Genomic DNA, 27,467 nt, shown 5'->3' with positions numbered 1-27,467 from the left:
ATATGAACTTACAAAAATTATGCCAGAACCTTCGCTATTGGGAGATGCCCAGGAGAAAGCTTTAGGTCAAACAGAGTCGGCCCCACACTCATCTTCAGCATTTAGTGCAATGTCTTACATGTGAGATGGTTTTAGGTCATTTGTGGCCTAAAATTATCCATGAATTGTAAAACTAAACTGAAAACCTGTAAAATGCTTTGAAGACTTATTATTTCCATGAAGCCACACAATGCTTGTACTGTAGGATTAACCTCAAACCTATGAAAATTCAAAAGCTGATCTAATCACGCAATAAATTTCTAACTATGCTTTGATGCTTCCAATTAATTTAGATTCCCTGATATCATCTTAAGACTTTTTAAATGCTTTTTACTCCTAATTATAATCTTTAAAAGACAAGAAAAACACTCCAGAATTTTAACTGTATACGATTAACAGAAACCAATTTTTACAGTCACTGTTTAAAATTCTACAAAACCATTAAATCCATCATTGTAATCCCCTGCCACTGGTGTTAACTGCACAAACCTATTACTAACAGTCAAAATTAAATATGGCATTAAAAGAAACTTCTACAAATAAAACTTTACTGAAATCTTAAATATTCTGCTCATTGAGTTAATAGAAAAGCAGACAGTCAACTATTAAACATTAGCACTAAGCCATAATCCTCATGCCTAAATTAATGCAATTACAAAAGTCATCTTTATACCTTTGAAACATTTGAATTGACTCAATGATGTATAAGTGTGTTTTTTTAATGGTATAAATTTAGCATGTCTCGCCATGAGAGACATAAGTTATATTCTAGTTCACAGTAAAAGAATGCCTTTCACCTCACCTTGTAACACTGTATCATTGTGTTACTAGAAGAGTTACTATCCAGGAGTTTGGGTATAGCTCACTGGTAGTGTACTTGTCTAGCACACAAGATGACCTAGGTTTGATTTCTACGACAAGGAGGAAAAGTCCATGTGACACACCTGGTCCCAAGCTTTTCTTTGTAGCTAAACACTCTTGGGGGCTGGAGAGATGGCTCAGGCTAAGAGGATGGGCTGCTCCTCCAGAGGTCCTGAGTCTGAATCCCAGAACCCACATGGCAGCTCACAGCCACCAGCAACCCCGGTCCCAGGGGATTGGAAGCCCACTGCTGCTGGCCTCTAAGGGCACTGAACATGCATATGGTACACACATACATACAAGCAAAATACCCATACATACACACACACACACACACACACACACACACACACACACACACAAAGAGAGGGAGAGGGAGAGAGAGGAGAGGGAGGAGAGGGAGGAGAGGGAGGAGAGGGAGGAGAGGGAGGAGAGGGAGGAGAGGGAGGAGAGGGAGGAGAGGGAGGAGAGGGAGGAGAGGGAGGAGAGGGAGGAGAGGGAGGAGAGGGAGGAGAGGGAGGAGAGGGAGGAGAGAGAGAGAGAGAGGAAAACACTAAATACTCTCATGTTTCTTGCCTGTTAACAACCATGAAAATTATTTGCAATACTGGAATAAAAGTAAAATAAATTCAGCCTCAAATCAAGGTATTCTTTACCAAGTGTTTAATATAAGAAGATGTCAAATACTTTACTACTTTAGGACTGAATTCATTAGTCTCCATCCTTGCTTCAAGAGTAGCAACTCTGGCATTAGAAAAAGAAGAGCCAGAACACCAACACTTCGAAACACTGAGGGAAACGTGTCCATTAGCATGCAAACAGAACTTATTTAGAACTTAGCTCCTCCTCGCCTCAGCAGCTTCTGACAGTCCTTGAGAGTCTTTCAGTGCTGATGTGTTTGCAGCTGATGTGTTTGCAACGGTTTAGATCCTGAATGTCCCCCAGGGCCCTCTGTTAGTGCCTAGGGTGGAGCTTTGGAGCAGTGACACTTTGAGAGCCTAATGACCTGTCACTGGTGGAGTAGCCTTGAAGGGATTTTTGTATCCCAGTTCAATCCTCTTTCTTTTGCCAGGAGGAAAGCAGTTTTTCTCCACCACAGGCTCCAGGCATCAAGAGGATTTTGGGTCTCCCAGGAGGCACAAAAGTCAAGCCAGTCAAGGAAGACAACAGTCAATCTCAGATACTTTGTTACTGGGACAGCCAATAAGATAACCTCTCATATGAAAGCACATAAAACCACCAATGAGCAACAGCCAGATAAATAATTATATAGTCGCAGCCATTAAAACAAGCATTACTATAAGCCACCAATTTTTTTCTTCTTTTAAATTTATATGTAATTACATGTTAACTGCAGAATACTCCTATGCTATGGGTTGAGGCATTAACTTGCTGCAATTCTAATTTATTTTCTAATCTAATTTCTTAAAAATATGACATTTTTCCATAATAAAAGATTCCAAACTACTAAAAACAGATTTAAAATAGAAGAGCCCTATAATTCTGAATGCTTTCTTTTTTCTTTAAAACTGGGTGCCAAGAAGCTGAGGCCAAAAGTAGAGCAACTCATTGTGAATGTACTGGCTTCCAAGAGCCTGTTTGCAGGTCACTAAACTGGAACTTGGAAGACATTCTTCCATTGAAACAATGTGGCAAATGGGCCTTCTTTCCCAGGCCTTCCTACCCAGCGTCATAAGTAATTTAAAAAGAAAGTGAACGTTAATTAGATACTTTAAAACAGAAAAGGCACTTAGCAAAAGATCTGATACATAAAGTCCTATTCCTAGCTAATGCTCACATTATTCTTCCACAGTCTTGTGTAAATTTGAAAAACTTACGGCTCCCTAAGTCTCCCAAAACAGCAGGATTAAATTATGATGCATTTCCCACAGCTATAAACTACCCTACCCCATCTAAAATAATTTACTATTGCTATTATGTTATGAAATCAGCATTGGTATTTTTAAGGCTTTGGGGGCTAGAACTGAACATTTCCTTATCATAATGTGAGGACCTAGGTTCAACCCTCAGCACCATACTTAAAGAAAAGGGAGTTCTGACTAGGGCTTGGTATGGTGGAGATGCACTGAGGATCCCTGAAATGACAGTGCAGACCCAGTCTGTGTATGCAAATACATGCACCTACTCCCAGAAAGCACCAGGTTAGACATGGAGAATGACAGCAGACACACTGTGAGGGGAAACAAGCTGCAAGAGTGACATGTGACAACCAGAATCTATAGACCTTTAACTAAAGGACTGAGTTAGAATAGGAAGGTGACCAGGTCACGAAGGCAAGAGAGGCTCAGACAGAAAGGACGGAGGTAGAGAAGAACAGAGCAGCCAAGACTTTGAAGAACTGAGTTCTTCAGTCAGAAGTACAGCTCCACCCTGATGTCAATGGGGAAAGCCTGAAACAAGCAGGTGGCTGGTGTGTTCAGCATACGGCCTGGAAAATGAACACTCAAGGTGAGCGTTGTCCCCTGAAGAAGCTGAAACTAATAATCTAGTCACCTGAACCAGTAGAGTGTATAAGGTAGCAGCAGGTTACAAGGTCTGTGAAATCCAAGCCGTGATGACTCCATCATCCTTCCTCCCACATCCCCTGTGGACAAAATCCTAGTGAGGAAGGAAAGAGCTTTGCCGCCTTATTCCAGTGGTGCCCTGTTTCATGTACTGCGCTCTATGACAAGCCCCCAACAACCCTCACTGGAAGAAGAGGAGTCAAGCATTGACAGCAAGAGGACAGAGATGCCCTAGAATGGATACAAAGAACAGAAGCATGAAGGGAGAACTCTAAACACAATTGCCTGCTGGGCCCAGGCCTGTAATCCCAGCTACTCAGGAGGCTGAAGCAGAGAGATCACTGGCCCAAGGCCAGCCTAGACAGTTGAGTAAGGCCCTCTCTCAATGGAAAAGGAAGAGGAATGCTGGGGGTGTGGTTTAGTGTGAGAGCATGTGCCTAACACTATTAGGCCCTCCAGGACCAGTCACAAGTACCAGTTAAAGCACAGAAGTGCACACCAATCATGCTTGCTTGGAGGTGCAAGCAGGGATGTGCAGGGTATGCACATACCCTTGACAAAGACTGGCCCTCCTGTTACGGAAGATCTTTCTTTTTACCAACTACGCAGCTTTGGAAGGGACACAATTGAAGCGGTGAGGGAGGAAGGGACACCTGCCGAGCCATCTGGTGTGACACACCACAGGTGTGACAGCCTGATCACCCTCACAGCGAAACGCATTGAGACTTTAGTGGAATTATGTCTAAGCAACAAATCAAAACAAACAGACAAACAAAAACCTGACCTCCCTTCTAGCCATAAGTCACGTGTCCTCAGGGAAGTCGCTCCAGCTGCCTACCTCAGGGCCTGGCTTACGTGCAGCCGTCCACTGACGAGGCAGAAGTTCTCATCCTGCTCCTGCCTAATGTCCATGTGCACATAGTCCTAAAGCAAGAGAAAACCAACCCAGACAACATACGAGCATCTACAGATGGTATGCACTTGCACATACTCTAAGCTGTCTATCACCTTTTTTTCCAAGGTGATACCTTACTAGCGCTAGCAAAGCCAGAATGGTAATCTGCAGTCATTTTTTTTTTCTTATTATTATATCTTCTCTCTAGCTAGACCCTGACTCAAAGACAGGGTTATTTCCTAGAATGACCCAACAAAACATGGTTGGTTGGTATGTATGTATGTATGTATCTATGTATGTATGTATGTATGTATTTGACTGAAGATTCTTAGCAGGGCTGGGGGTAACTTTGTGGTTGAGCAGTTGACTGGCAAATACAAGGCCCTGGGTTGGATCTTCAGCAACACTAACAGAGAGCCTGGTCCAGTGGTTCTCCATCTTCCTAACACTGCAACCCTTTAATACAGTTCCTCATGTTAGCCCCAACCAGAAAATTATTTTTGCTGCTACCTCATAACTGTAATTTTGCTACTGTTATGAATCATAATATAAATGTTTGTGTTTTCCAATGGTCTTAGGTGACCCTTGTGAGAGGGCTGTTTAACCCCAAAAGGGGTCATGAGAAACAGGATGGAGACTGCTGGGATAGTTAAATAGAGTATATGTCATTCACAATCGGATTCAGATCTGCTTAACCTTGGGCTAAGACAGAGGAAGGCTGTCTTGTGAATGAACTACTCATTCATTCCCATGTCGCTGCTTCAGAGTTTAGGTTAATACACTATTATATTTTTCTCTCTTAAGAGAATCTCAGTATAAGTGTACTGGCTGGTCCCATTTTTTACTGTTTATACAACATTGATTTTTTTTTCATATTTTTAATAGATTCATACTGAGTTTAACATGAAATCTTAAGTTGGTACAGGTTGAGTGTTCCTGTAGAAGGAGCTAAGGTGGGAGGAGTAAGGAGAAGAAGAGGAGGAGTAAAGAGAGAAGGAGGAGAAGGAAGAGGAAGAGCTAGGAGAGAGACAGAGAATGGGGGGGGGGGCACGGAGGCTGATGTTCGCTTGTCTGTAGCAGTCAAAGGTAGTTGGTGTATCTAGGTTGGGTATTGGGTTACATCTCTGATTGTAAGGGCATCTTGTTATTGAACATTACCAAATATATAAGCCTTTGATTAATCTTTAAGCATAGAGTCTCATTTTTCTACCAGGCCCACGTGGTTGGTGGGGTGGTCTGGGCAATGCCCAGCTTTGCAGAGACAGCGTGGAAGATTGGCAGAGCCGTCTCCCATGCTGGCGTCTCGTGGGTGGCAGGGCTGGTGTTTCTGGCTGGCCGTTTCTAGCTGTGGCGCACACATGGCCTCTGGCCACGAGGCTGAGCTAGGCAGAGACGCTGCAGCTTAGCCAGTTGGCTTAACCGGTGGCCGCTTTTTAAAAATAATTATTTCAACATGTTCCTAATCCAAATTTCTAAACCTAAATTGCCTAAAATGCCCCAAATCTAAAACACAGTGCAAGAAAAAAAAAAAAAATGTTACACCTGATGTCATCAGATAAACTGTAGTCCAGACCCAGGGACACTAGATATCATGCATTAAGTTATCTTCAGGATACAGAAAGAAGGCAAGCAGGAAAAGCAAACGCACTCCTTATTCAGATGTGGGTCTCATGCCAAGATTCATCATGTGCATATGAACACCCCGCCAGGCCAAATCTTCCAAACTAATCCAAAATGTGTCAGATCGCTGGTCTCCGGCATTCTGAGCAACGGATATGCAGCCTACACAGCAATGAGGAATGTTTACAGAAACGACATTTCAATGACCCCCATCATATGAAGACTATGCAGAAAGAAGCCCCATTTCCTGTCCTCAAAGAGACTTCAGATCCTCTTTTCCCACGTGGTCATTGCTCTCGGATGCTAAAGGCTCCTCCTATACACTGAGCAAGGCTTTGGAGAGGATCCTGACATGGTCCTTGTGAGTATGGCTTTTACATCAAGATAGTGGGGTAAAAGATATCCCAGCTTGATTACCTTAATATGTAAACACACTGGAGGATCCTGTAGAGGAATAGCAAAGTAACAAATCAAAACAAAAAACCTGGCTTCTTGTCTGGTCGAAGTCACAACATACATGTCTTCAGGGAAGTCACTCCAGATGTCTACCATTTGCTCTCCTAATGGCCTGGCTTCATCTGGCCCTGTTATCATCAAATGTGATGGTCTAAGTAATATTCCTCAAAACTATTATGTAGATAACTTTCTATAACTTAAATGGGAAGTTTCCTCACACAGTCCTTCTAAAATACTCTCAGATATTACTAGAACCACAAAGCAAGTGAGCTGACAAAACACTTAACATGCTTTTAAAATGGTTTAGAATAAAACCTCATCATAAACACAGGTTCTTGAGAAACCTGACCTTTTTGTTGGTGATTGGAATGGACAGGAAATAGTTGGGCTGATAATCTTTTTTGGCCTTCTTCCTCTTCTTCACGTGATCATTCCTGTCGCCTCTATTTTCTTTGCTTCTCTTTGGGTTTCCTTGAGGTACATCAGGGACTAGAGGAGAACAGAGCAGAGAGACAGAGAGTGTGTCGCACATTTAAACAATGATAACTTAGCTTAAAATGGAAGAAGATGTGTAGTGTCTGTAGTAAACAGCAATACTGTATAACTGCCATTGTCAAATACAAAGCAAGAGTCAGCAAGCACTTCCATAAAACACATAATCATAAGCAGTTCAGGCTTCACAGACCACAGGCTCCATGTTTCAGCTATCTAACTCTGACAAAACAATGAAAGGATACAGCTGTGTCCCAATAATACTGATTTAAAAAGCAGGTCAGATAGACTTATGCTTTAAGGCACCACTAACAAGCATTCTCTACCATGTGTCACAGGGTTTTGGTTTCCTTTTGGTTGCCATTGTTTTTGTTTTGCTCTGCTTTGTTTTGTGAAAGGGTCAGCTATGTAAACCAATCCCCTTTTCTTAGCCCCTCAAATTCAGGATTATACATATTAGCCAGTACATCTGAAACCATAGTCTTTCTACCACTAGGGACGTGAATTGTTGGTTGGCTTCTTTGTGTTTATTTCATCCATTCCCTATGACCTAACTTCCTCCTGCTAACCCCACTTCCCCCTAGCACAATGTCCTACCACCTGCAGCAACACTGGTGACCTAATACATGGGCCACTGTGGACACTCATGATCTAAATGGTATTAAGTAGTATCATCTCAGACAGGCTGTAATGTCAATTTATACTCTTTTCGTTGGCTAACAGTAAGATCATCTGAGCATCAAACGGAATAATAAATTTAGTAGTGTAAATTATATCAAATACAATCAAATCAATCAGTTCATAATGATCCCCCCCCAAAAAAAAAAAAAATTAAAATGGCATCTCAGTCACCTCTGGAAAAATCAGAGAATTCTTCTAAAAAGTAGTCTCTTGTATGCACATGGGATAACTTTCCAACCCTGGAGTGTGTCTGCTGTTCTGTCCCCTTACTCCAGTGTCCTGTTGACACTGGCAACCCGTGACACTGGGCCACTGTCAGTCACACTGCCTCCCGTTTGTAGAGAGTCTGTCTTCCTGTGTTTACAACGTTTATCTGTAGAGCCAGAACAGAATATCTCTCTGCTGTCTCACCCTGAACTTCATTTTCCTTCCAGCTCTGGGATCACATCTGTGTCCTGAAAGACAATTTGCTGATATTTCTTTTACTTGCTTACACATAAAAAGATAAAAACCAAAGATTAATATAATCATCTAGCTTATAGATAAAAATATTAAAGGTTGGTGACTTGAGGACCCAAAATACAGAAATCTTTGGCCATGTGCCCTGAATCGTTCACCATATTATTTATAGTAATTTTACTAGTTAGCAAAAAGTCATCCGTGGAAGAACAGCTTGTAAACCCATAAAACTAATTTATTATACTAGTTAATGTTCATAATGACTTCAGTAGCCATTTACTATGCACTGATAAACTCAACGTCATTGACAAAGGCTGTTATTCTCTCAACTGCAGGTTTTTGTTTTTGTTTTTTTAACAAAAGCACCACAAGTCATCTTAAGTAAATCTAATTTTTTTCTCAATTCTATTTATTCCTCCAAAATTACAAAGGGGTGAATTAGAAGAGAAATTAATTAAGTGGTCCATCTGTTATTGTGGTTTGTTTTCACACTTGCTCTTAATTAAAATGCTGAGAATGAATTAGAGTTTGTTTTGGTATCTCCTCTCTTGTTACTTAAGCAGATAAAAAAATTCTTTCAAGTAGGCTGGGAGTGGGTATGCACAGCTGTAACTCCAGCACTTGGGAAGGCTGAGGCAAGAGGGCTACTCTGAGCTCAAGGCCAACCTAGGCTAAACATGGAGTCACTATCTTAAAAAAGGAAATAAATTTAAAATGCTAAAATGTCACCACCCTCTTAGTTTGCCACATTCCCTGTGATGTATACAACACAAACAAAAAATAGCCTAATAAAACAATTCTCAGAACTTATCCATGCATTATGCAAGACACATTTCTGTATGTGGTATTCGCCTTTCCAATTAACTATATAAAGGACACAGAATATAATGTATCTCTTTTTAACTGACAAAGAATAATCACCGATATCTGTATGTACTAAAATACAATGTTTTCTATACAAAAATTTTAGATGAGTTTTGTTTGATATTTTTTAAAAAATGTATAAATATAACTGAACTAGTTAATATGTAATAAAATGATAATTTCCTCCACCCCAAAAATCTCTAATAATTATATTCGAACTCTGTGTGAGGAAGCTCACCCAGCATGATGGTGCAAGTTTATGTTGCCAGTGCTTATGGGGGCAAGAGGAGAAGTTCGAGGCCAGCCCTAGCTGCATAATGATTACAAGACCACTCTGAGCCCATTGAGACCTTGTCTCAAAACATACACACATATAAACAAAACCAAGTTTGAGGACATAAGAATTAGTAATTTCTATAGACGTGAGTTTCACACTTAGGAAACTCATGTAACTAAAACCAACTCTCAAATGTTTTCTTTATCTTGATTTAAGTGTAGTTTGAGGGCTGTCAAGATGGCTCAGGGGGTAAGGGTGCTTGCCACCAAGCCTGGGGATGTGAGTTCAATTCCCAGGACCTAAATAGTGGAGAGAAAGAACTAATTCCCTCAAATTGTCCTCTGACCTCCATATGTGTGTTCTGGCATGCACACACTCACACATATACCTATCTATCTACAAACATGCTTATGTACATATATATTCACACAAATAAACAAATGCAGTTTTTAAAATGTTGCTTGGTTGTTAGGAATTGACAATCTCACATAACAACAATCTGTGAAACTAAAGCTCTGCCCATCTTCTGTGGGAAGCAGACTGGGCTAATCCCATCAGCAAAATGGCTCTCCCATGCTAACACCCACTCCACTGTCAGAGGCAAACAACAAAACTCACAAAACATTTTCTGGGAGGCTTCCTGTATTTCTAATCAATTAAGCCACAGTGCACTTCTCTTATAGAGAAAAGAAACACACCCGAGTCCTGGTATGTCCTCTCTCAAGTTCTGTTTGCCTGCTGGAACACGCCTAACCAACAGACAAAGTTGTGACCGGGGCCGCTTTAACTACTCACCATGTCCAGGTCCTCTTTCATATATACATTGATGGTTTCTTTGTCTATCTATCTCTGTATTCTGGTGAATGGCCCTAAGTGTATCTAACATTGTTGTATTTGACTATACTATTTGAGAACATTTAATATTCCTATATATTTCTAGCGAAATATCCTTTTACATAAAAGTACCCCTAAAAATGCAAAACCCCATTTCAGCCAGGCAGACACAGTACAGATGAGTCTGTACAATGAGAGACTATAGCTGTCTTTGGCTACTTTGCGGGTCCTTCTTTCTTCTATCCTTCTCCACTCCTTCTCTTGTACCCCTTCAAGCCTCTAACACTACATAGGAGAGGACAAAGGATGGGGGGCATCAGCATTGAGTTTCTTGGGGGCGAGTTTAATCTTTGCTGTCAGGATACAGCAAACTAATTTCTTCTTGTTTCTTCTTGCATGAGACTACTTAAAGGATGGCCAACAATAACCAATAGCAACCATCCAACAACCACGACCCATCCCACACCCCTTGGGGCCCTAGCATTCATATACCCTCTAAAAAGTTCCTAGAATTCCAACTATCACATAATTGTACAAACTATCAGCCACTGGCAGAATCATGCCTTTGCTAGAGCTCGAGACAAATCATAGTCAGCTGTTGTGGACAGTCTGAAGCAGCCCCACATTCCACACCTGGGATTAAAATGAAAACATATTCTTACAATATTTCTGTTTTTTAAAGAAACCAAAATGCCAAAATTGTCACTACAAGAGACATCATCTAAAATGTCAGGAAGAGTGTTTTCTCTGGCAAGACTTTCCAGATGTCCTCCTCAGACAATTTGCTGCAGGATCTAGGAGAGACTGCCTCAAAAAAACAAGACAGAAAGGGATTAAAGGAGACATTCAAGGTCATCATCCGGCCTCCACATGTACACATGTACCAGAACATACAACGGCACACACACACACACACACACACACACACACACAACACACGAAGAAAAGTTTTATAAAATAACAATTATACATCACTATATTTTAACCCCTGTCTTAGACACATTTGACCTTTGACCTGTAGAGTATCATAATGAGAAAAATAAGAAGAAATTAAAATCTGCATTCTTTTTACAGTTAAAGTCCCACTCACACACTTTCAATGACCAAAGTCACAGAAGAAGAAGATTCAGGAATGGAAACTGAAACCAGGGTTCTGTTTCTCCCCTTATCCATGCATTAAACTGGAGCTTAGGATGTGAGAGCCATCTTCCCACAGAAGCAAGCTCCCATTCTGTGGTTTGAAATGCAGGCTAACACTCAAGTGCTCCTTAAATCTCCTAAGACTTACAATATCAAAGAGTGGTGTAATACTCCATAGTCAAGAACAGATTTCTGCAGACTGGCCTACACCCCATTTTACATGGACAGATAGTGTTGCTCTGGTAACGCGAGAGAGAGAGGTGGGGCTGGGGGATGAAGATCCTGCTTGCATAAAGGGCCATCCTTCCATCCTGAGCAGAAGCAGACATCCTTTTGAAAGCATGATGAGAACAGAGGCCACAAACGCACCTCAGTCCTTCTTCTTGGTGTACAGTGGTCAAGGACCTCCTCAATCAACAGTCAGACTACAGAGGCTACAGAACACTGTTTGCTCTCCGGGACTCCAGAAGTAGCTCATTACTCACACTTACTGTAAGCTGTTCAGATATACTAAATATGAGTAAGACATGGACAGATCAGAAGTGCTGACAGCTGGACAGTGGACAGGTTTCATCTCCTGATCCTGAATAACAGAAATCTGTCACCTTGGTAGAGGACAGAGTCCCTGTCATTATGGTTAGTTCTGTTTTCACAATGACATGAAATTTCTAGTCTGATGTTTCAATCAAGTATTGGTTTCATAAAGTTTGTAGACGAAGCTCTAAAGGGCTGACAAAAACTGAGCTGATAATGCTTCTCCAGTTCATTAACAGATGATGAACCTGATCAATGCACAGCTAAGTGCCTATATACACCAGCGACACTAACCACTTACTACATGAAGGCGTAGGTTCTGAAATCACAGGTGGTTCTAGAGAACTAAAGTGGGTTGTTGTAAACCACAAAACGATCTGCCAGGTCTGTGACTTTCAGAAGTAGCCACAGAATTATCTGGTCCAAAATTTTGTCAGCCATGCCTTAATATTATCTGTGACAGTTCGGACAACAAAGCACCAGATAACTATTAGCACTCAAAAGCATGACACTTGTGTAAACTGATATAATGTAAAGATGAAATGTATACAACTAAATGTAGAAGCATTTGTGTTTCAATACAGAACTTACCTCCACCGTCATCTTGAATATCTACAGCAGCAAACGGCATGTCTGCCAGAGAACCTACAGGGCTGTTTTCTAGTGTCCCTGCCTCTTCCTCTTCTCTTAATATATGTTCACACTTACTGGCATCTATTTCTCCTGCAACAGACCAGAAACAGAAACAAGTATTATTGAATTTATATTCATTAAACTCCAATTCAAAAATCAAACCAACTCAGCTAAATGAATTCAATACATAGTAATCTCCATAAGGAGAGGTAATTACTTGCTCCTTTAAAAGAGTCTTGGGTGTTTTTTGTTTTGGTGTGGCTTGGGTTTTGTTGCTGTTGTTCTTTGGTTGGTTAGTTGGTTGTTTTGTTTTTTCAAGACAGGGTTTCTCTGTGTAATAGTCCTGGCTATCCTGGACTCTCTATAGACCAGGCTAGCCTTGACTTCATAGAACTCCACCTGCCTCTGACTCCTGAGTGTTAAGTGGATATGGGTCACCAAGCCTGGCCTTTTCTGTTTGTTTTGGTTTTTTTTGATAGTTTTGTTTTTAAAGGTGCATTTTTTACACTAAACAGTAAGCTTCTAATGCTGTAATTCTTTAAAAAGAATAGTGTTCAACTCAGACATAGATAAAAAATACATTAATAATCTTCCATCTTTCATTGATAGATTTTCTTAATTTTAAAAGCTATATTGTTTCCACCTATTGACAACAAACTAACAAAGTTAACAAGCTATATTTAAACAAAGTTTAAAAGCTATATTTTTTCCACCTATTGACAACAAACTAACAAAGTTAACAAACTAACAAACAACAAAATAACAAAGGTTATTTGTGGACTTGTTTATTGTATCTTCTCATGTCTGTTTTTCGGTTATATGAGGCATTTTAATACATTTTGTTTAATTTTGTTTTGTTAGGATATATCAATTATACATAACAGGTTTTGTTGTAACATTTTCATATGTATTTTATCACACATGCATGCACACACATATACACAGACATGCATACACAGATAACACACTCGTGCTCGCGTGCACACACACACAGGTACTTTACCTCTCATCCCTTATCCCTCCTGCTCTGGGTTTCTGATTTGCACAAGCTCTCCCCCTTTTTCCTCCATAAACTCTTCCACCCCATCACTACACTTAACACTGGAAATCCAGTGTAAAGTACTTGACTCTAGAGACCAGCAAGATGGCTTCCTGGGTAAAGGCTCTTGTCATGAAAGTCTGGCAACCTGAGTTGGGCCTGCCAGAACCCATCCACAGGAGAAGAGAAACAACTCTAATTGTTCTCTGACCTCCATACCCAGATCATGCACACCTTCCCACATACACAGGAAGAATTTAAATATATGGCTCTACTCTGCATTTTTTGAAATTCAAGTATGAGAAGCAAATCATCCTCATGGTATTTTGTAACAGCCCTCCCATGTCATGTACTAAAAGACCACACTTGGCCTTTGTTTTCTTATTATGGGAAGAACGCCCACAATACTGTAGGTGGAGGGCTAAGGAAAGGACCAGAACTGACAGCTAAGTGTATCTGCTGGTGGTCTCCACCATTCACCATGCCTCCATTAGCAGACAGAAATGCTATTTTACTGAACAAAATCCTGGAATACTTACATAATTTTCAGCCAGTATATTATTGAAGACTAATTCGCCTTATACACTATTTTAAAAAAAAATGTATTTCCTTCTGTTGTAATTCTCTATTTTCAAATACAATAACTGCAAAACACATTCCATTAGAATAAGTAAGGTGGCTGGAGAGATGACTCGGGAGTTAAGAGCACTGGATGCTCTTCCACAGAACCTGGGTTCAGTTCCCAGCACCTACGTGGCTAACAGCATGTCTGTTAACTCCAGTTCCAGAGGATTCAACACCTTCTTCTGACCTCCAAGGGCACTGCAAACATCGGTACACAGACATAATCCACAGGCAAAACAGCTATACACACAGAACAAAAATAAATCTGGAGAGAGAGGGGGAGGAAGAGGGGAGGAGGAAGAAGAGGAGGAAGAGGAGGCAGAGTGGGGTGGTAGCCTACAAGGCTAGAGAAAAGGTTCAGTGGGTAACAGCATTTGTTGCACCTTCCAGAGGCCCAGGCTCACTTCCCAGGGTCAAGTCCCAGAACCCACGTATAGCAACTTACCCACTACCTGGAGATTTAATACTCTCTTCTAGATTCTTTAGGCACCCGCATGCTGCACCATACATACATTCAGGCATGTACACATATAGACATACAGAAACACACAGGCAGGCACATGTGCACACAAAATAACAAGAAATCTTTTTTAAACTATGACTTACAGGGTACTGGGGAAGACACTTAGAAGTACAGTGCCTCATAGGAACATGGCCCTGGTTCAATCCCTAGCACCATACACACACACACACACACACACACACACACTCTCTCTCTCTCTCTCTCTCTAAATAAACATACAAACAAACAACTATGGCCTGCAAACTGGGACTGTTCAGGCCTGTAATCCTAGCAATAGGGAGACTGAGGTAGGATGATCTCAACTTCAAGTCTTTCTATAGCGTGAATTCAATGCTAACCACTGGTCTTAGTTTTAAAAATACATCCTCTGACTCTTCTAGCTTTTTCTCCTCCCTGGTTAGCCTCATGTATAATACAAGTGTATCAAAAACACAACTGCAGTTTGGACTTAAAAGTTTAAAGAGATCAACATGTATCTTGAACCTATACAATTCCAGGTAAAGGACTGACACCCACCAGCAACTTACACTCAGAAAAGTTTTTAACCAAACAGCATTTGTCAGCCAGGCGTGGGACATATACATGCCTCTAATCCTAGCACACAGGAGAATGCTGAGTTCAAAGCCAGCCTAGCTACAGACTGAGATCTTGACTCCAAATAACAATATCGATGATAAAGCAGTTTTTAAAGTACTTACACAATTAAGCAAACCTATATACTACCTATAACATATAAGAAGATTGAATAAAATCAGATTTGGAGAAATAAAGCCAACTAGCTCCCCTAACTTTTTCTCAATCTAGAATTTAGTGATAGGAGATAGTCCCAATATGATGCTACCATGTCAATACTATTTCCCAAGTCTACATGCCACGTGGACAGTTCCTGACTTACAATGGCTTCAAGTAAAACTTTTCAATCTCATGGTGGTACAAAAGTTGGCTATCATTCTTACTACTATTTAGAGAGGAGCTCTCAGAGCCAAGGAGGCAGGGTGTGGGGTGGGGTCAGGATCTCAGAGCCAAGGAGGCAGGGTGTGGGGTGGGGTCAGGATCTCAGAGCCAAGGAGGCAGGGTGTGGGGTGGGACTTGGGATCTCAGAGTCAAGGAGGCAGAATATGAGGTGGGACTTGGGATCTCAGAGCCAAGGAGGCAGGGTATAGGGTGGGGTGGGGTTGCTGCTCTCATAGCCAAGGAGGCAGGGCGTGGGGTCAGCAGGGCATGGGTGGGGTTCGGTGTCCAGAGTCTGTGGGAAGTGGTCGGAATCTTGTTCTCTGTTCAATTTTCCTTCCTGTCAACTGTTCAGGAAAGCAGTTACATTTAGTAGAAAGCATATTCAAATTCTGAGTGTTGATTTCTTCCCAGGCTAATAAAATGCGGTACGGCCCCCATCTTGTGAGGCTGGGGGGGGGGTGTACCAGTAAGCCCCAGCTTCCATACAGCCCCAAGATCTTGAGATAAAAGAAACAGACTCTAAGTGGACCTTATTGCTAAGCAGTGAAGTCCAGCAGGCTTGGTGTACTTTAAGGCCCATTTTCTCCTTACAGTATTCGCCACTCACAAGAAATGCTTACGGTACACATTCTTGGCAATATATGAAATAGAGGAAACTGATTTCTAGGTTCTAAAATATTCTGAAGGCAGGGAGAATCATTAAACAGCATGGCGAATTAAGCCATTCTTTAAGTCCTCGATGCAGTTTAATTTTTAGCATATCATAAGATCAACTTAGTATCACTACTGAGCAAGCAAAGTGTGCCGAGTGAGTCACCCGATGAAGCCAAGAAGAATCTCACGTTAGCAGCGATGAGCCCAGACACTGTTCCAAACCTGTCCAGGGATGAATCTCACCCCCAGGCCTGTTAAATCAAGTCTACATGGTGTAGACCAGGCTATCCTCCAGAATTCCTTAAATGCTTCTGGGTGATTTCCATGTGCAAGGGAAGCTTGAAAGTCGTTGCCAAGACTCTCACTTTTCCTATCCCTTGAGCCTGCTCTAAATGATGGACTGCGGTAAAAAGCACGATCAACTGCAAAGTAAAAAGGCTGCTGTATGAGCAATCCAGCCTCCTTCCAGGTACCTAGGAAGGGCCCACCAGGAATGCACAGTGTTGCAGCTGTCCACTTGTCTGTCGTCTCCATGAGATTTGAAAGTGACCAAGTTACCTACCACTCTAACCAGGAACCTTGATGGAAAGGGGAACTTTCAAGTCTGTCAGTAAATACGGCCACCCTCCTCAACACTCCCTCTGTGTCCATCTGGCTCCCCTATGATAATTCCACTCTGAGCTCTGAGCCAGCTCACCTACAGGTACCCTACCAATTCTTACCAAATGACTGGACAAAGTAAGTACACCCCTGGGAGTGGTTACTATCTCACTGCAGTGTGGCTATCTCAATGCCCATGAAAAACAACAGTATTTAACAGCAGTCTCTGGACACAGCAGGTGTTCTCATTTTCACAGGATTCATTAAAAGGACTAAAAATAAAGCCTAAGAAATGGGGGCTGAGGATGTGGTTTACCACAGACTGCTTGCCTATCTTGCCCGGCCCTGGGCTCAGTCCCATACACCAAAATCAAAACTAGAACCAATCAATATCAGAAAAAAAAAAAAAAAAAGCATACTATGATTTACCCTGGAGCACTGTTTTGTGTTTGTTTGCATGTTTGCTTCCTTGGTCTTGGTTTTGAGACAAGGTCTCTTTCACTCCAAGCTGGCCTCAGACTCAACAGGTAGCTGAGGATGGCTTTGAACTCCTCATTCTCCCATCTCCACCTCTCAGGGATTACAGTGTACATAACAGTGGCTACCCAGTCTCTATCATTTATATATTTAAATAATATTCAAACATTCAAACATTTAAATATCAAACTCAAATGCAATCTTTTATCAAAATTGACAAACGCCAAGGGAATTAAAATACAATCTACTTTCCACTGTTAGCGAACAAAATGGGGGGGAATTTTTGTAGACAAGACTTAACTCCAAAAAAGACAATGCCACCTACAACTAAGTCTGTTTTCTTTTTTCTTTTATTCTTTATGACATTGGAACTATAGCTTTAGTTTGGGAGTGAGATTATTGGGTCCTTCTATGGCGTCTCCATACATGTGTACTGTTGCGTTTGCTCATAATAGTTCACTTTGCCCACTTCCAGCTGCTTCTCACCTTCCTGAACTTCTCCTTCTCTGCCTTCCTATTACAAATACTTCATTCTTTTCTTTATTGTCCACCACCTTTAGGATCTCTTCCTCCCCTTCAAGATTCCCTTTCTAGTTTCATGACCTACATAAATACATATGTGTATCTACATATATAATTTAACTTAGGTCCCACACATGAAAAAAACATACATGTTATTTTCCATCTCTTTCCTGCAAATGCCATGACTGCACTTCTCTTTACAACTGCAAAAATGCTATGTTATGGAATTTTGGAGACTTAAACATACCACATTCTCTTCCTCCATTCGTGTGTCAATGGGCATCGAGGTTAGTTATATTACTTGACTACTGTGGACAGTGTGGGAATAAGCGTGGATGTGCAGGTAGGTCATAATGCACTGACTTAAGCATCCTGAGTGTATGCCCAGCAGTGATACAGGTATACAGTAGAGCTATAGCGTATAACGTATAGATGTGTTTTTAGTCTCTGAGGAGCCTCTATGCTGAGCCCCACTGTACTGTTACACAAACTCACCTTCCCGCCAACAAGGTTCATCTCTCCTCACATCCCAAGCTCTTGTGTTTGTTTGCTTTTGAGGTATAATCTTTCTCTGTACCCCAGGCTGGCCTTGAACTAGTAATCCTCCCACCTTAACTACCAAGGGCTGGTGTATGCATCTGTCTCATACATCTCCAAAGAAGTGCAGATCATTCCACAGAACAATATTTCTCAAACTAAATTTCAGGAAGCCTTGCTCCGGGTCTGTGCATGCTGGGATTTGGGCAAAGTGTAAGGGATATAATTAAATACATCCATCATAACCACACTTCCTCTTACATAAGGTATAAATACTTGTCTCTGGGAAAACGGCCTTAAAACAGTCAATCTTTAAGCATTTAAACCACAAATTCATTGTTTTGGCTGCTGTAATGTTGCTTAAATAAACTGGGCCTGGTAGCACAGACCTGTAATCCCAGGTTCTTTGGGAGCTGAGGTAGGATTATAAATTTATAAACAAAAAAAAAACAAACAAACATCCTATGCACTTAATTTAGTGAGATTTTTGTCTCACATTTAAAGTTAAGGAAGCTTGGGCTACACCACCATAAGAGAGTTCTTGTTTGCCACGTTGCAGACTGAGATTCAACTCGACAAGTAAATAAATCTATGACAAAAATGTGTAAGCCCAGGCATGTTAGGTAGGTCACACTTGCAATCCCAGGGAGGTACAAACAGGAAGATGAGGAGTTCAAGGCTCTCCTCAGCCCGAGCCACATGGCACAAAGAATGTTAAAGGCACCCAAAATTTGATCTGTCATTAAAACAAAATGTGTCATTTACATAAATCCAAATAGTCACAGGAGTAAATGCTACACTTAGGAAGTGAAAGCGTAAATTAGTATTACCAGCCAACATTTAAATGGGTACTTTATGCCGGGCACAGGCACTTTGGTGAGTAACTCATTTGAATCTTAACCACTCTGTTACTGAGAAGACTATTACACCATGCACTGATTTAGTAACTGGCCCACAAGTAAAGCAGATTCCGGAGCTACGATTTGACCCTGTTACACAACCCAAAATCTCCAGAACCAACTAGACCCTGCACTCTTTAGACTATACAGATGGCAGCACTGTAAACTGAGTCAGGAAGCAATGTGCCCACAAATGAGGAGCACCAGAGAGGGCCTGAGGTCCTTCTTACTAAAATCTGGGTTCCTATCACACACACTCAAAACAGGCCTCTTCATAGCCTTGCTTGAAGCAAAGAGAAAAGGGGGGGGGGAGGTAATTTAAATGCCCAATACAGAAACAATTAAACAGTGCATGCTCACACCACTGGCTGAAAACCATGGTTATGAAGAGTCTAACAACGGGGAAAAGGTGACTCTAAGGAGCAGATATGTGGTCAAGGTTGTTGCTGGAAGGTAACGCTGACTTAGCATACACAAAGGCCTAGGCTTTATCCCCAGTGTTACAAAACAAGCATAAGATATATCAAAAAGAAGCTGAAAAACTGCATGTTCCCAAGATGTACAGTTAGGAAAGGAGGAATAAAGGCTGAAGTGTTTCTGAATGCTAACCTCACCTCACTATGCTAAATACCTTCCAACCGCTGTACTAGGTTGTTTCTAAAGTGAATATTGCTTTTGTAAGAAAAGCCATCAATGTATTTAAAGGATCCTCTAAAGCCACAAAAGTAAGTAAACACATTCAAATACTCAAATCACAAGTCCACCCCAGCAAACATTATCAAAGTCAAGCGAACAGAAAGCATAAGCGATTGGACTGCCCAAGTCATACAACGTAAGTTTCCTATCTGAACAACCAAACACGGCTCCATCAGACAAGACTCTGTTCTGGTCCCTGAGCTGCTTAAACAGCTATGGGATGGGCCTGTCACTCACTGTGGTCAATCTACTTTGACTAGCTATGGAAAACAGTAGCAGAGTTGGTCTCCAGAAACTTCAACCAGGCCACTTACCCAGCGTTCTTCCATTTCCTCCTCATGAAGAGGAAGCACTCCAAATTAACAAGGAGAAATTGACAAGTCGACAGACACTACGTGAATGGAAGGACCCAGTAAACCCGCCGAGAGCCTTAAGCTTTGTCACTACGGGGAAACGGTATGCTAACAGCATTCCAAACTGCAAAGCCACATGGTATATAAATGGGTGAGAAGGGTCCTCTCCTTCCATTACCCTGTTTCCTTCTGCCTATTACCCACACTCCTGCACCTTATAAAAACAGCTCAAGCAGGAACGCTCTGGGCATCTCCCCACATGATAGGTGTAATCGTATCCCCATGAAAGTTACAAACACACGTACATTATTCACATAATTTATATTTCCATATAAAGTATTTACATAGCATGATTAGACCGCCTATTTTAATATTCTTATGCTTTGTATACATTTAGGATATAATGATCTTGAAGAACACCTTTTTTCCCTTATTATTTCCCGGTTCCGGTTCCTTTCCCTCCAAGTTCAACCTCTAACTCCTACCCAGGTTCAGCACATAGTGAAAGTTGACCCAAGCTGAAGTTCATTCTGGGCGCCAGCAGATTGGCGCCGGTTTTAAAGTGCGCCTTGCCAAGCCTTGGGTAAAATCCTAAAACAGACAAGACGGTGTTCAAAGGTTTGTTTACCATTTTAAAAATAATAGATAGATAAATAAAACGGAGATCCCCCCCCCCCCCCTTGATTTTTGTTAGCCTCCTTAACACAGCAGGAAAGGATGTGTTGCAAAACTCCGGGCCACGGGTCACAAGATAGGAAGACGTAAAAGAAACCACAACTCGTGGGATCGCACCCCACCCCCCCACCCCCCTCCGTTCGAGGTGTGAAGTGGTGCACGGAGACTCTCGGATGCAACCAAACTGCCCGGACTGCCGGGCTGCACCGGGGTGCATGGGGAGTGGGGAAAGGATCGACCGGGAGGGGCGTGGGCTGCGGGCGGCCTGGGAGGCGGAGCGGAGCGGGCGAGCATGCCCCACGACAGAGACCGCCCCACGACAGAGACCGCCCCGGGGCGCGCAGGGCGGGCGCTCTCACCCGCAGCGGGGCGCTCCATGGTTGCGCGGAGGCAGAGGCGCGGGCCCGGGGCGCGAGCCGCAGCGGCCAGGCCTGGGGAGGCGCAGAGCCTTGCGAGTCGCAGCATCCCCGGCACCCGCCGCTTTGGGAGGAGCCGGAAGGGGCCGGCCCGGCGGGGCGTGGGTACCCGGATCGGGGCGGTCCCTGGGGCCGCGCCGGGCTCCGACCTCTGGCCGCCCTCCGTTATTTCCTGCGGCGCGCCCCTTCCCGTCCCACGCTTGGAGGGGCGAGCCTGGGATCAGGAGAGCATTCCTTGGCCGGCTGTCTCTTGAGAACCCGTGCGTTTGCTTTAGCGTGGAGCTTTGGAAACACAGATCTGATCGAAAAATAGGCGGGCTGAGCAAAATGTACGATAGCGAGGCCTTGAACATCGCTATGAGTTATTTTTATTTACTTGACATTACTACTTCCCCCCGGTAGCATTTTTAACAGCAGTTTAATAGCTAAAAGTTGGAATAGCTAAATAAAATCACCTACAGAGTTTTTGCACACTAGGGACCTCAGTATCTGAGTAAAATAAGAGAGAACAACTTACTTTTAAAAAAATTAGTTAAAATATAAATGCGTTTTGTAGAAAAGAATGCTACTGTTTTTTCCGGGGTGGGGGCAAATGGTGGTATTACTGCTGGCTTGTTGGGGGGGGGTCTAATTTTAATTAAGAAAATATGGTGGAGTATCCTTAATAATCAACTGATCCAGCCCACTTTGAGAACACCTCACCTACTGGGAATATATCCTAGAATGGGCATGCGAACAGAGAAGGCACCCACATAACTACAGTAGTTAACACAACTTGTCCTGGTGGGACTGCCCTCATCACAACGCTTCAGAGTTGTGTGTACCTGGAGTTCGCTTCAGAGCTGTGTGTACCTAGAGTTCGAGGCCAACCTGGGCGTGCATAGTAAGTTCCAGGTCAGCATGACCTACACAGTTAGACCATAAATAAATAAATAAATAAATAAATAAATAAATAAATAAATAAATAAAAGTTGACATGAAGACCATACACTGGAAAGCCTCAAGGGCCGGGGAGGGGTGTGAGGGTAGTTACTGTGATCTCTAGCTGCCTCTTCTCCACAGTTGTCCCTTAAAGCTGGAAGAAAAGTATGAAGAGTTCTCTGCCCGATATTTATGTCCCAACCCCTTTTTGTGGATCTGCATGTAAGACGGTCTTTTTAAAGGAGCAGGCTGCCGGGCAGTGGTGGCTCACGCCTTTAATCCCAGCACTTGGGAGGCAGAGGCAGGCGGATTTCTGAGTTCGAGGCCAGCCTGGTCTACAGAGTGAGTTCCAGGACAGCCACAGCTACTCAGAGAAACCCTGTCTCGAAAAACCAAAAAATAAACAAATAAATAAATAAAAATAAAGAGAGACGGCTCAGTGGTTACGAGCACTGAATGTTCTACCAGAGGACCCGTGTTCAATTCCCAGCACCCACGTGGTCTCACAACTGTCTATAATTTCAGTAGACTGTCTATAATCTGACACCCTCACCCAGACATACACAGGCAAAACATCAACACACATAAAAAAAAATAAATAAATAAAATAACATTTAAAAAATAAATAAATAAAGGAGCAGGCTATCTAATCACAGAGAAAGAACCAGAGATTGAGGCAGGAGGATCTTCAAAGGACAGCAGCCTAGGTTAGCTGGGTTGGGCATGGTACCGAACATGCCATTTAGGCATAGGATTACTTTGGGCTGGAGACAGGGAAACAACTCTTCGCCCTCCCCTTCTCCACTGGAAGTAGAATATACATTTCTCTTTGTAAGGATTATTTCCCCCCCCTCCCGTTTTAAAAGTATATTTATGTGACTGGAAAGTAGGAACAGCACACTGAAGCGGCAAGGTTAACAGGCAAAAGAAACCGGTTTTCAAAGAGTAGAGCACCACCCCCACTGGCCCCTTCCTCAGGTAACAAACCAACACTACAAACCTGTGAGAAGTAGGTGCTGCACCTCGTGTGGGGTCTGATGCTTCGGGGGTGGGCGGTGTCTGTCTTCAGCTCTAGAGCCCACTCCTATTTGTCCCTCATTCTCAAAAACAAAACAAAACAAAACAAAACAAAAACAAAGCACTGTGTTTCTATTTCTAACCGATTACCTAAGGCATAATCCTTACCCTTGGGACATAACTTCAGTGGAGGGACCAGATCACCAACCCAGCCCTCAACCCTTTTACCTACAATCTACCCTGAAATACGTGCCAGGGCAAAGTTGGCAAAGAACTTGTGAGAGTGGCCAACCAGTCGACTGGTCGAGTCTGAGACTCACGCCACAAAAGGAAGTCCATGCCTGACATTGCGGGCATGACCAGGAACCAGAGGCTGGACAGTCCAGACACCTACCATGGGAAAAAAAAAATCGAAAAATGATTCCTAATGATATTCCGCTGTACTCATAGATCAGTGCCTAGCTCAGTCGTCATCAGAGAGGCTTCCTCTGGCAGCTGACGGGAGCAGATGCAGAGACCCACAGCCAAACATCAGCTGAAAGAGCCCCTGTAAGGAGCGCGCCCTTAACAGGACCGACTCCATCTTATAATAGGAAAGAAAACAAGTTTGAAGTGAAGTTATTTTGAAGTGCTGTGATAACCAGAAGTTGTTTTGAAGCCTTATGAATCAAAATATTTGTGCACAAAAACAAGTTGTTTTGAATAAGTGTGATGACCAGCTGTAACAGGGTCAGAGTCCTGCGATTACCTGACCCGGATGGTTATCGGCTGCGCACGTCAGCAGTGACGTCAAATTGGACATAGAAAGAGGAGCCTGACCAGAGCACATCACACACTGGTAGCCATGACTGCCTACGTGATCCTCCGACCGAGCCTCCTCAACACCCGATCATTGAGATCATTGAGATTCAACAACAACCGAGAGACCCGACAGCATCAGTCATGCCCCCTTCTTCACGGTCAAGCACCCTACGAGGTCAAAATAGCTGGAAGCCGCAGCCCGAGACCACCTTCCCGGACTCCGGATCTGAACCCAAAACCATCATAAGGACTCAGGTCGTATAACCCATGAATGAATGATGTACTTGTTGCTATGCTTATTTCTTTGGCAATTAGCAATTTATTATTTGTTTTTGATAGAGACAATATGTGGAATAAATAGGAATACCTTGTTGTGGCAATAGCTTTAGCATTGGTGATAATATATTGTTTGCTGTGCATCATTAAAGAGCAACTGAATGTCAAACCCTCCGTCTCTGACGTACTCTCTTCCCTCTCATGGAACTGATAATCTCAGGGTCAATCCAGCACATGATCCCTGAGCGGAGAAGGATCTGTCGCTCCTCTACCCGAGAGGATACTACAACCTCGCAGCGACCTGCTCGCGACAGCCCCACTTGGAGTTCTCTCCCACTCAGAGCTCAGGGGACCCTGAGGAAACAGGGAAGAAAGAGTTGGAGGATCCTGTCAGAGAGGTGGAAGACACCAGAACACAGCTCACAGAATCAACTAAGCAGGGCTCATAGAGAGAGGCTCACAGAGCCTGCGTGGGTCTGGGCTAGGTCCTCTACATACATGCTGTGGTTGTCTAGCTTGGCATGTTTGTGGGACTCCTGTCATTGGAAGCAGAGGTATCTTCGACTCTTGTCTGCTCTTAGGAGCATTTCTTCCTACTGGGTTGCCTTGCCCATCCCTGATTTGAGGGTTACTATAACTTGCTGTGCTGTATTTGCTTGATATCCCTGGGATACCTGCTCTTTTCTGAAGGAAAACCAAGGAGAAATGAATCTGGGTGAGAGGGGAGGTTGGGGGAAAACTGGAAGGGTGGATGGGGGAACTGTGGTCTGGAAAGAGAGAGGAAGGGGAAAGAGAGGGAGAGGGAGGGGGGAAAGAGAGGGAGAGGGAGGGGAAAAGAGAGGAGAAGGAGGGGAGGAGAGAGGGGAAGAGAGGGCAAGAGGGATGAAGAGGGGATGCCCTGAACTCAGATTCCAGGCCAGCACTAAGCTGTGCTTCTCTTTGTACTTTGACCTGTTTTTTAGTTACTGGCCAAAGTCTAAGCAAGCCCTCTGACGCTCTAGCCTTTCTCACTCTTTCTCTGACCTCAACCTCTAGTTTGTTTGTTTGTTTGTTTTGGTTTTTCCAGACAGGGTTTCTCTGTGTAGTCCTACTACACAGAACTCACTCCTGGAACTCACTCTGTAGACCAGGCTGGCCTCGAACTCAGAAATCCTCCTGCCTCTGCCTCCCAAGTGCTGGGATTAAAGGCTTGTGCCACCACTGCCCGGCAACCTCTAGTTTTAAAAGCACTGATTACTCTTCATCTTTCTCTTCCCAGTAGCTGCCAGCATTTAAAGCTTGCCGGCCCTGGTTGTTTTTCTCTCACACTCTGTGCTGGCTAGTCTTCCCTCAACTTGATATACAAACTAGAGTTATTTGAAAGGAGAGAACCTTGATTGTGGAAATGCCTCCATGAGATCAGGCTATATGGAATTCTCTAAAACGGTGATTGATGAAGGAGGGCCCAGCCCATAGTGGGTGGTGCCATCCCTCGACTGGTGGTCCTGGGTTCTATAAGAAAGCAACACCCTCCATAGCCTCTGCCTTAGCACCTGTCTCCAGAATCCTGCCCTGTTTGGGTTCCTGTCCTGTCTTCCTTCGAGGATGAACAATAATCATGTGGAAGCCAAATAAACCCTTTCCTTCAACTTGTTTTTGACCAAGGTGTTTTGTTGCAAACTCTAATTCTAAATTATTTTTGTTAAACTAAGAACCGGAAAGGGCACCCTGGATTGCCTGGCACTGTTGTATTCCCATACTGGAAACTGGAGAACAAGGCTTTCTCTGCATAGCAAGCTCTACCCAATGCTTGTATTTACTGTACATTTGCTCCCTCCCCCCTCAAGCTAAACCCCTTTTCCTTTTGCCTAGTCTCTCCAGACTCTACCGCCCTTTGTTCTCTATTGAGGTCTGGATAGTTCAGATGTTATGAAATATAACAATGGAGGTGGGGGAGCACCTGGTCGCCCATGCCAGGGTGTCCCCCTGAGAAATCACACCATGGAATAGACCTGGGAGATTGTGCCCTTCCCCCCAAGCCTTGAGCAGGCCTGAGAGACCTTGTTTACCACAACAGACCAAGTGTTAGAATCTAGGTGGAGTTACCCACCTTAGCTTCACAGAACTCAGAAGCAGAACTGCCCCTGGGCTTGCCTTGAGACATCTCTGACCCGTGACCTGGAACCGATTATGGATTATCCCACCCATCTGAAACCAGGAGGGGTTGTGGGTTGGGTCTTCCCCTTTAAATTGAGAGCTGAACATTAAAGCTTTGAGCCTTGATCAGAGAACTTTGTCTTGGCTTCATCTCTTCTCGACCTCCATCCCCTTTCATTCCCAGCCCTCCTTTCAGGTGAATCCAGTTGACTTGTGGCCTCAGGAGGCTACAGGAGATTATTTGGGGGAAGGGAGGGGAGTGAGGGCCTGGAGAAGAGGTAAGCGCAGTTAGGCAGGAGCAGAGCCACAAAGGCAGAAGGAAGGGAGAGGAGAAAGGAGGAAAGAGATAGGCTGATTCAGAACACTGGGAACAGAGAGAGGGCAAACTCGGGTGGGGAGCAATCCTTTTATAGGCTGCCAGGCTGTACCCGGCCTGGCATATAATGGCTGCAGATTATGAAATAAGCCCTTGCTTGGTCCCTGGGAGGAGCCTAGAGGAATTGCCTGTAAGCCAACACCAGGTAAATCCAAAAATGGCTGTCTCACACCAGAAAGGCTGAAAACACAGTAGCTGCTCAGTCTGCAAGTCTCAACCTGGGGCTGAATACACAGATTCCCAAAGAGCCATTGGTTCTCAGTCCGTTGTGGAAGACTGAAGAAGGTTCCTAATTACACCAAAGGAATGTAGCAGTGGCAACAACCAAGTAGATGAACTTGCCAGAAAGAATGAAGGCAAGCCACCAAAAAGGCAATAATAAATAAATTAAAAATAAAAATAACCTTCTTCCATCTCCTCTAGTTTGGGCTGCCACCAGAAGAGGGGGCTCACTTTTAGGGTGGGTTTCCCCACTTCAAATACTGTGATCGAGAAAATTCCTCACTTGAGTTGATTGCAGATACAATTGAAAGGATTTGGCAGCCTCCAAATTCTTAGCACAAAGATTTATTACCTGGGAGGAGCAAGGTGAGGGCTGCATTTGGATAATACAAAGGCAGACAGCAAGCCACAGCACGTAGGTTTTGTTTGTTTGTTTGTT

General features: G+C 43.2%; 1 protein-coding gene across 5 annotated transcripts in view; it reads right to left on the bottom strand.

Annotated features, from left to right (window-relative positions):
* The window catches only part of Akap7 (A-kinase anchoring protein 7), a 132,786-nt gene extending 109,433 nt beyond the window's left edge, over positions 1-23,353 (bottom strand). For 4 of the 5 annotated variants that reach the window (XR_013108258.1, XR_013108259.1, XM_076928013.1 and 1 more), the window contains exons 1-3: positions 21,223-21,364; positions 12,269-12,400; positions 6,746-6,885 (exon numbers count right to left, since the gene is read on the bottom strand). Coding sequence is in view for 3 of the 5 variants with exons in the window: in XM_076928013.1 (XP_076784128.1) it covers positions 6,746-6,885; positions 12,269-12,400; positions 21,223-21,328 (378 nt within the window). In the remaining 2 variants the exon portion in view is untranslated. Of the gene's footprint in view, positions 1-6,745; positions 6,886-12,268; positions 12,401-21,222; positions 21,365-23,200 lie in introns of those variants that run through there. The other variant, XM_076928015.1, reaches the window with a different exon arrangement.
* Between the last annotated feature and the right edge of the window lie 4,114 nt (positions 23,354-27,467).

The sequence above is a fragment of the Arvicanthis niloticus genome, chromosome 30, assembly GCF_011762505.2.
Source record: "Arvicanthis niloticus isolate mArvNil1 chromosome 30, mArvNil1.pat.X, whole genome shotgun sequence".
Taxonomy (NCBI): domain Eukaryota; kingdom Metazoa; phylum Chordata; class Mammalia; order Rodentia; family Muridae; genus Arvicanthis; species Arvicanthis niloticus.
This window is presented reverse-complemented; position numbering and strand designations above follow the sequence as displayed.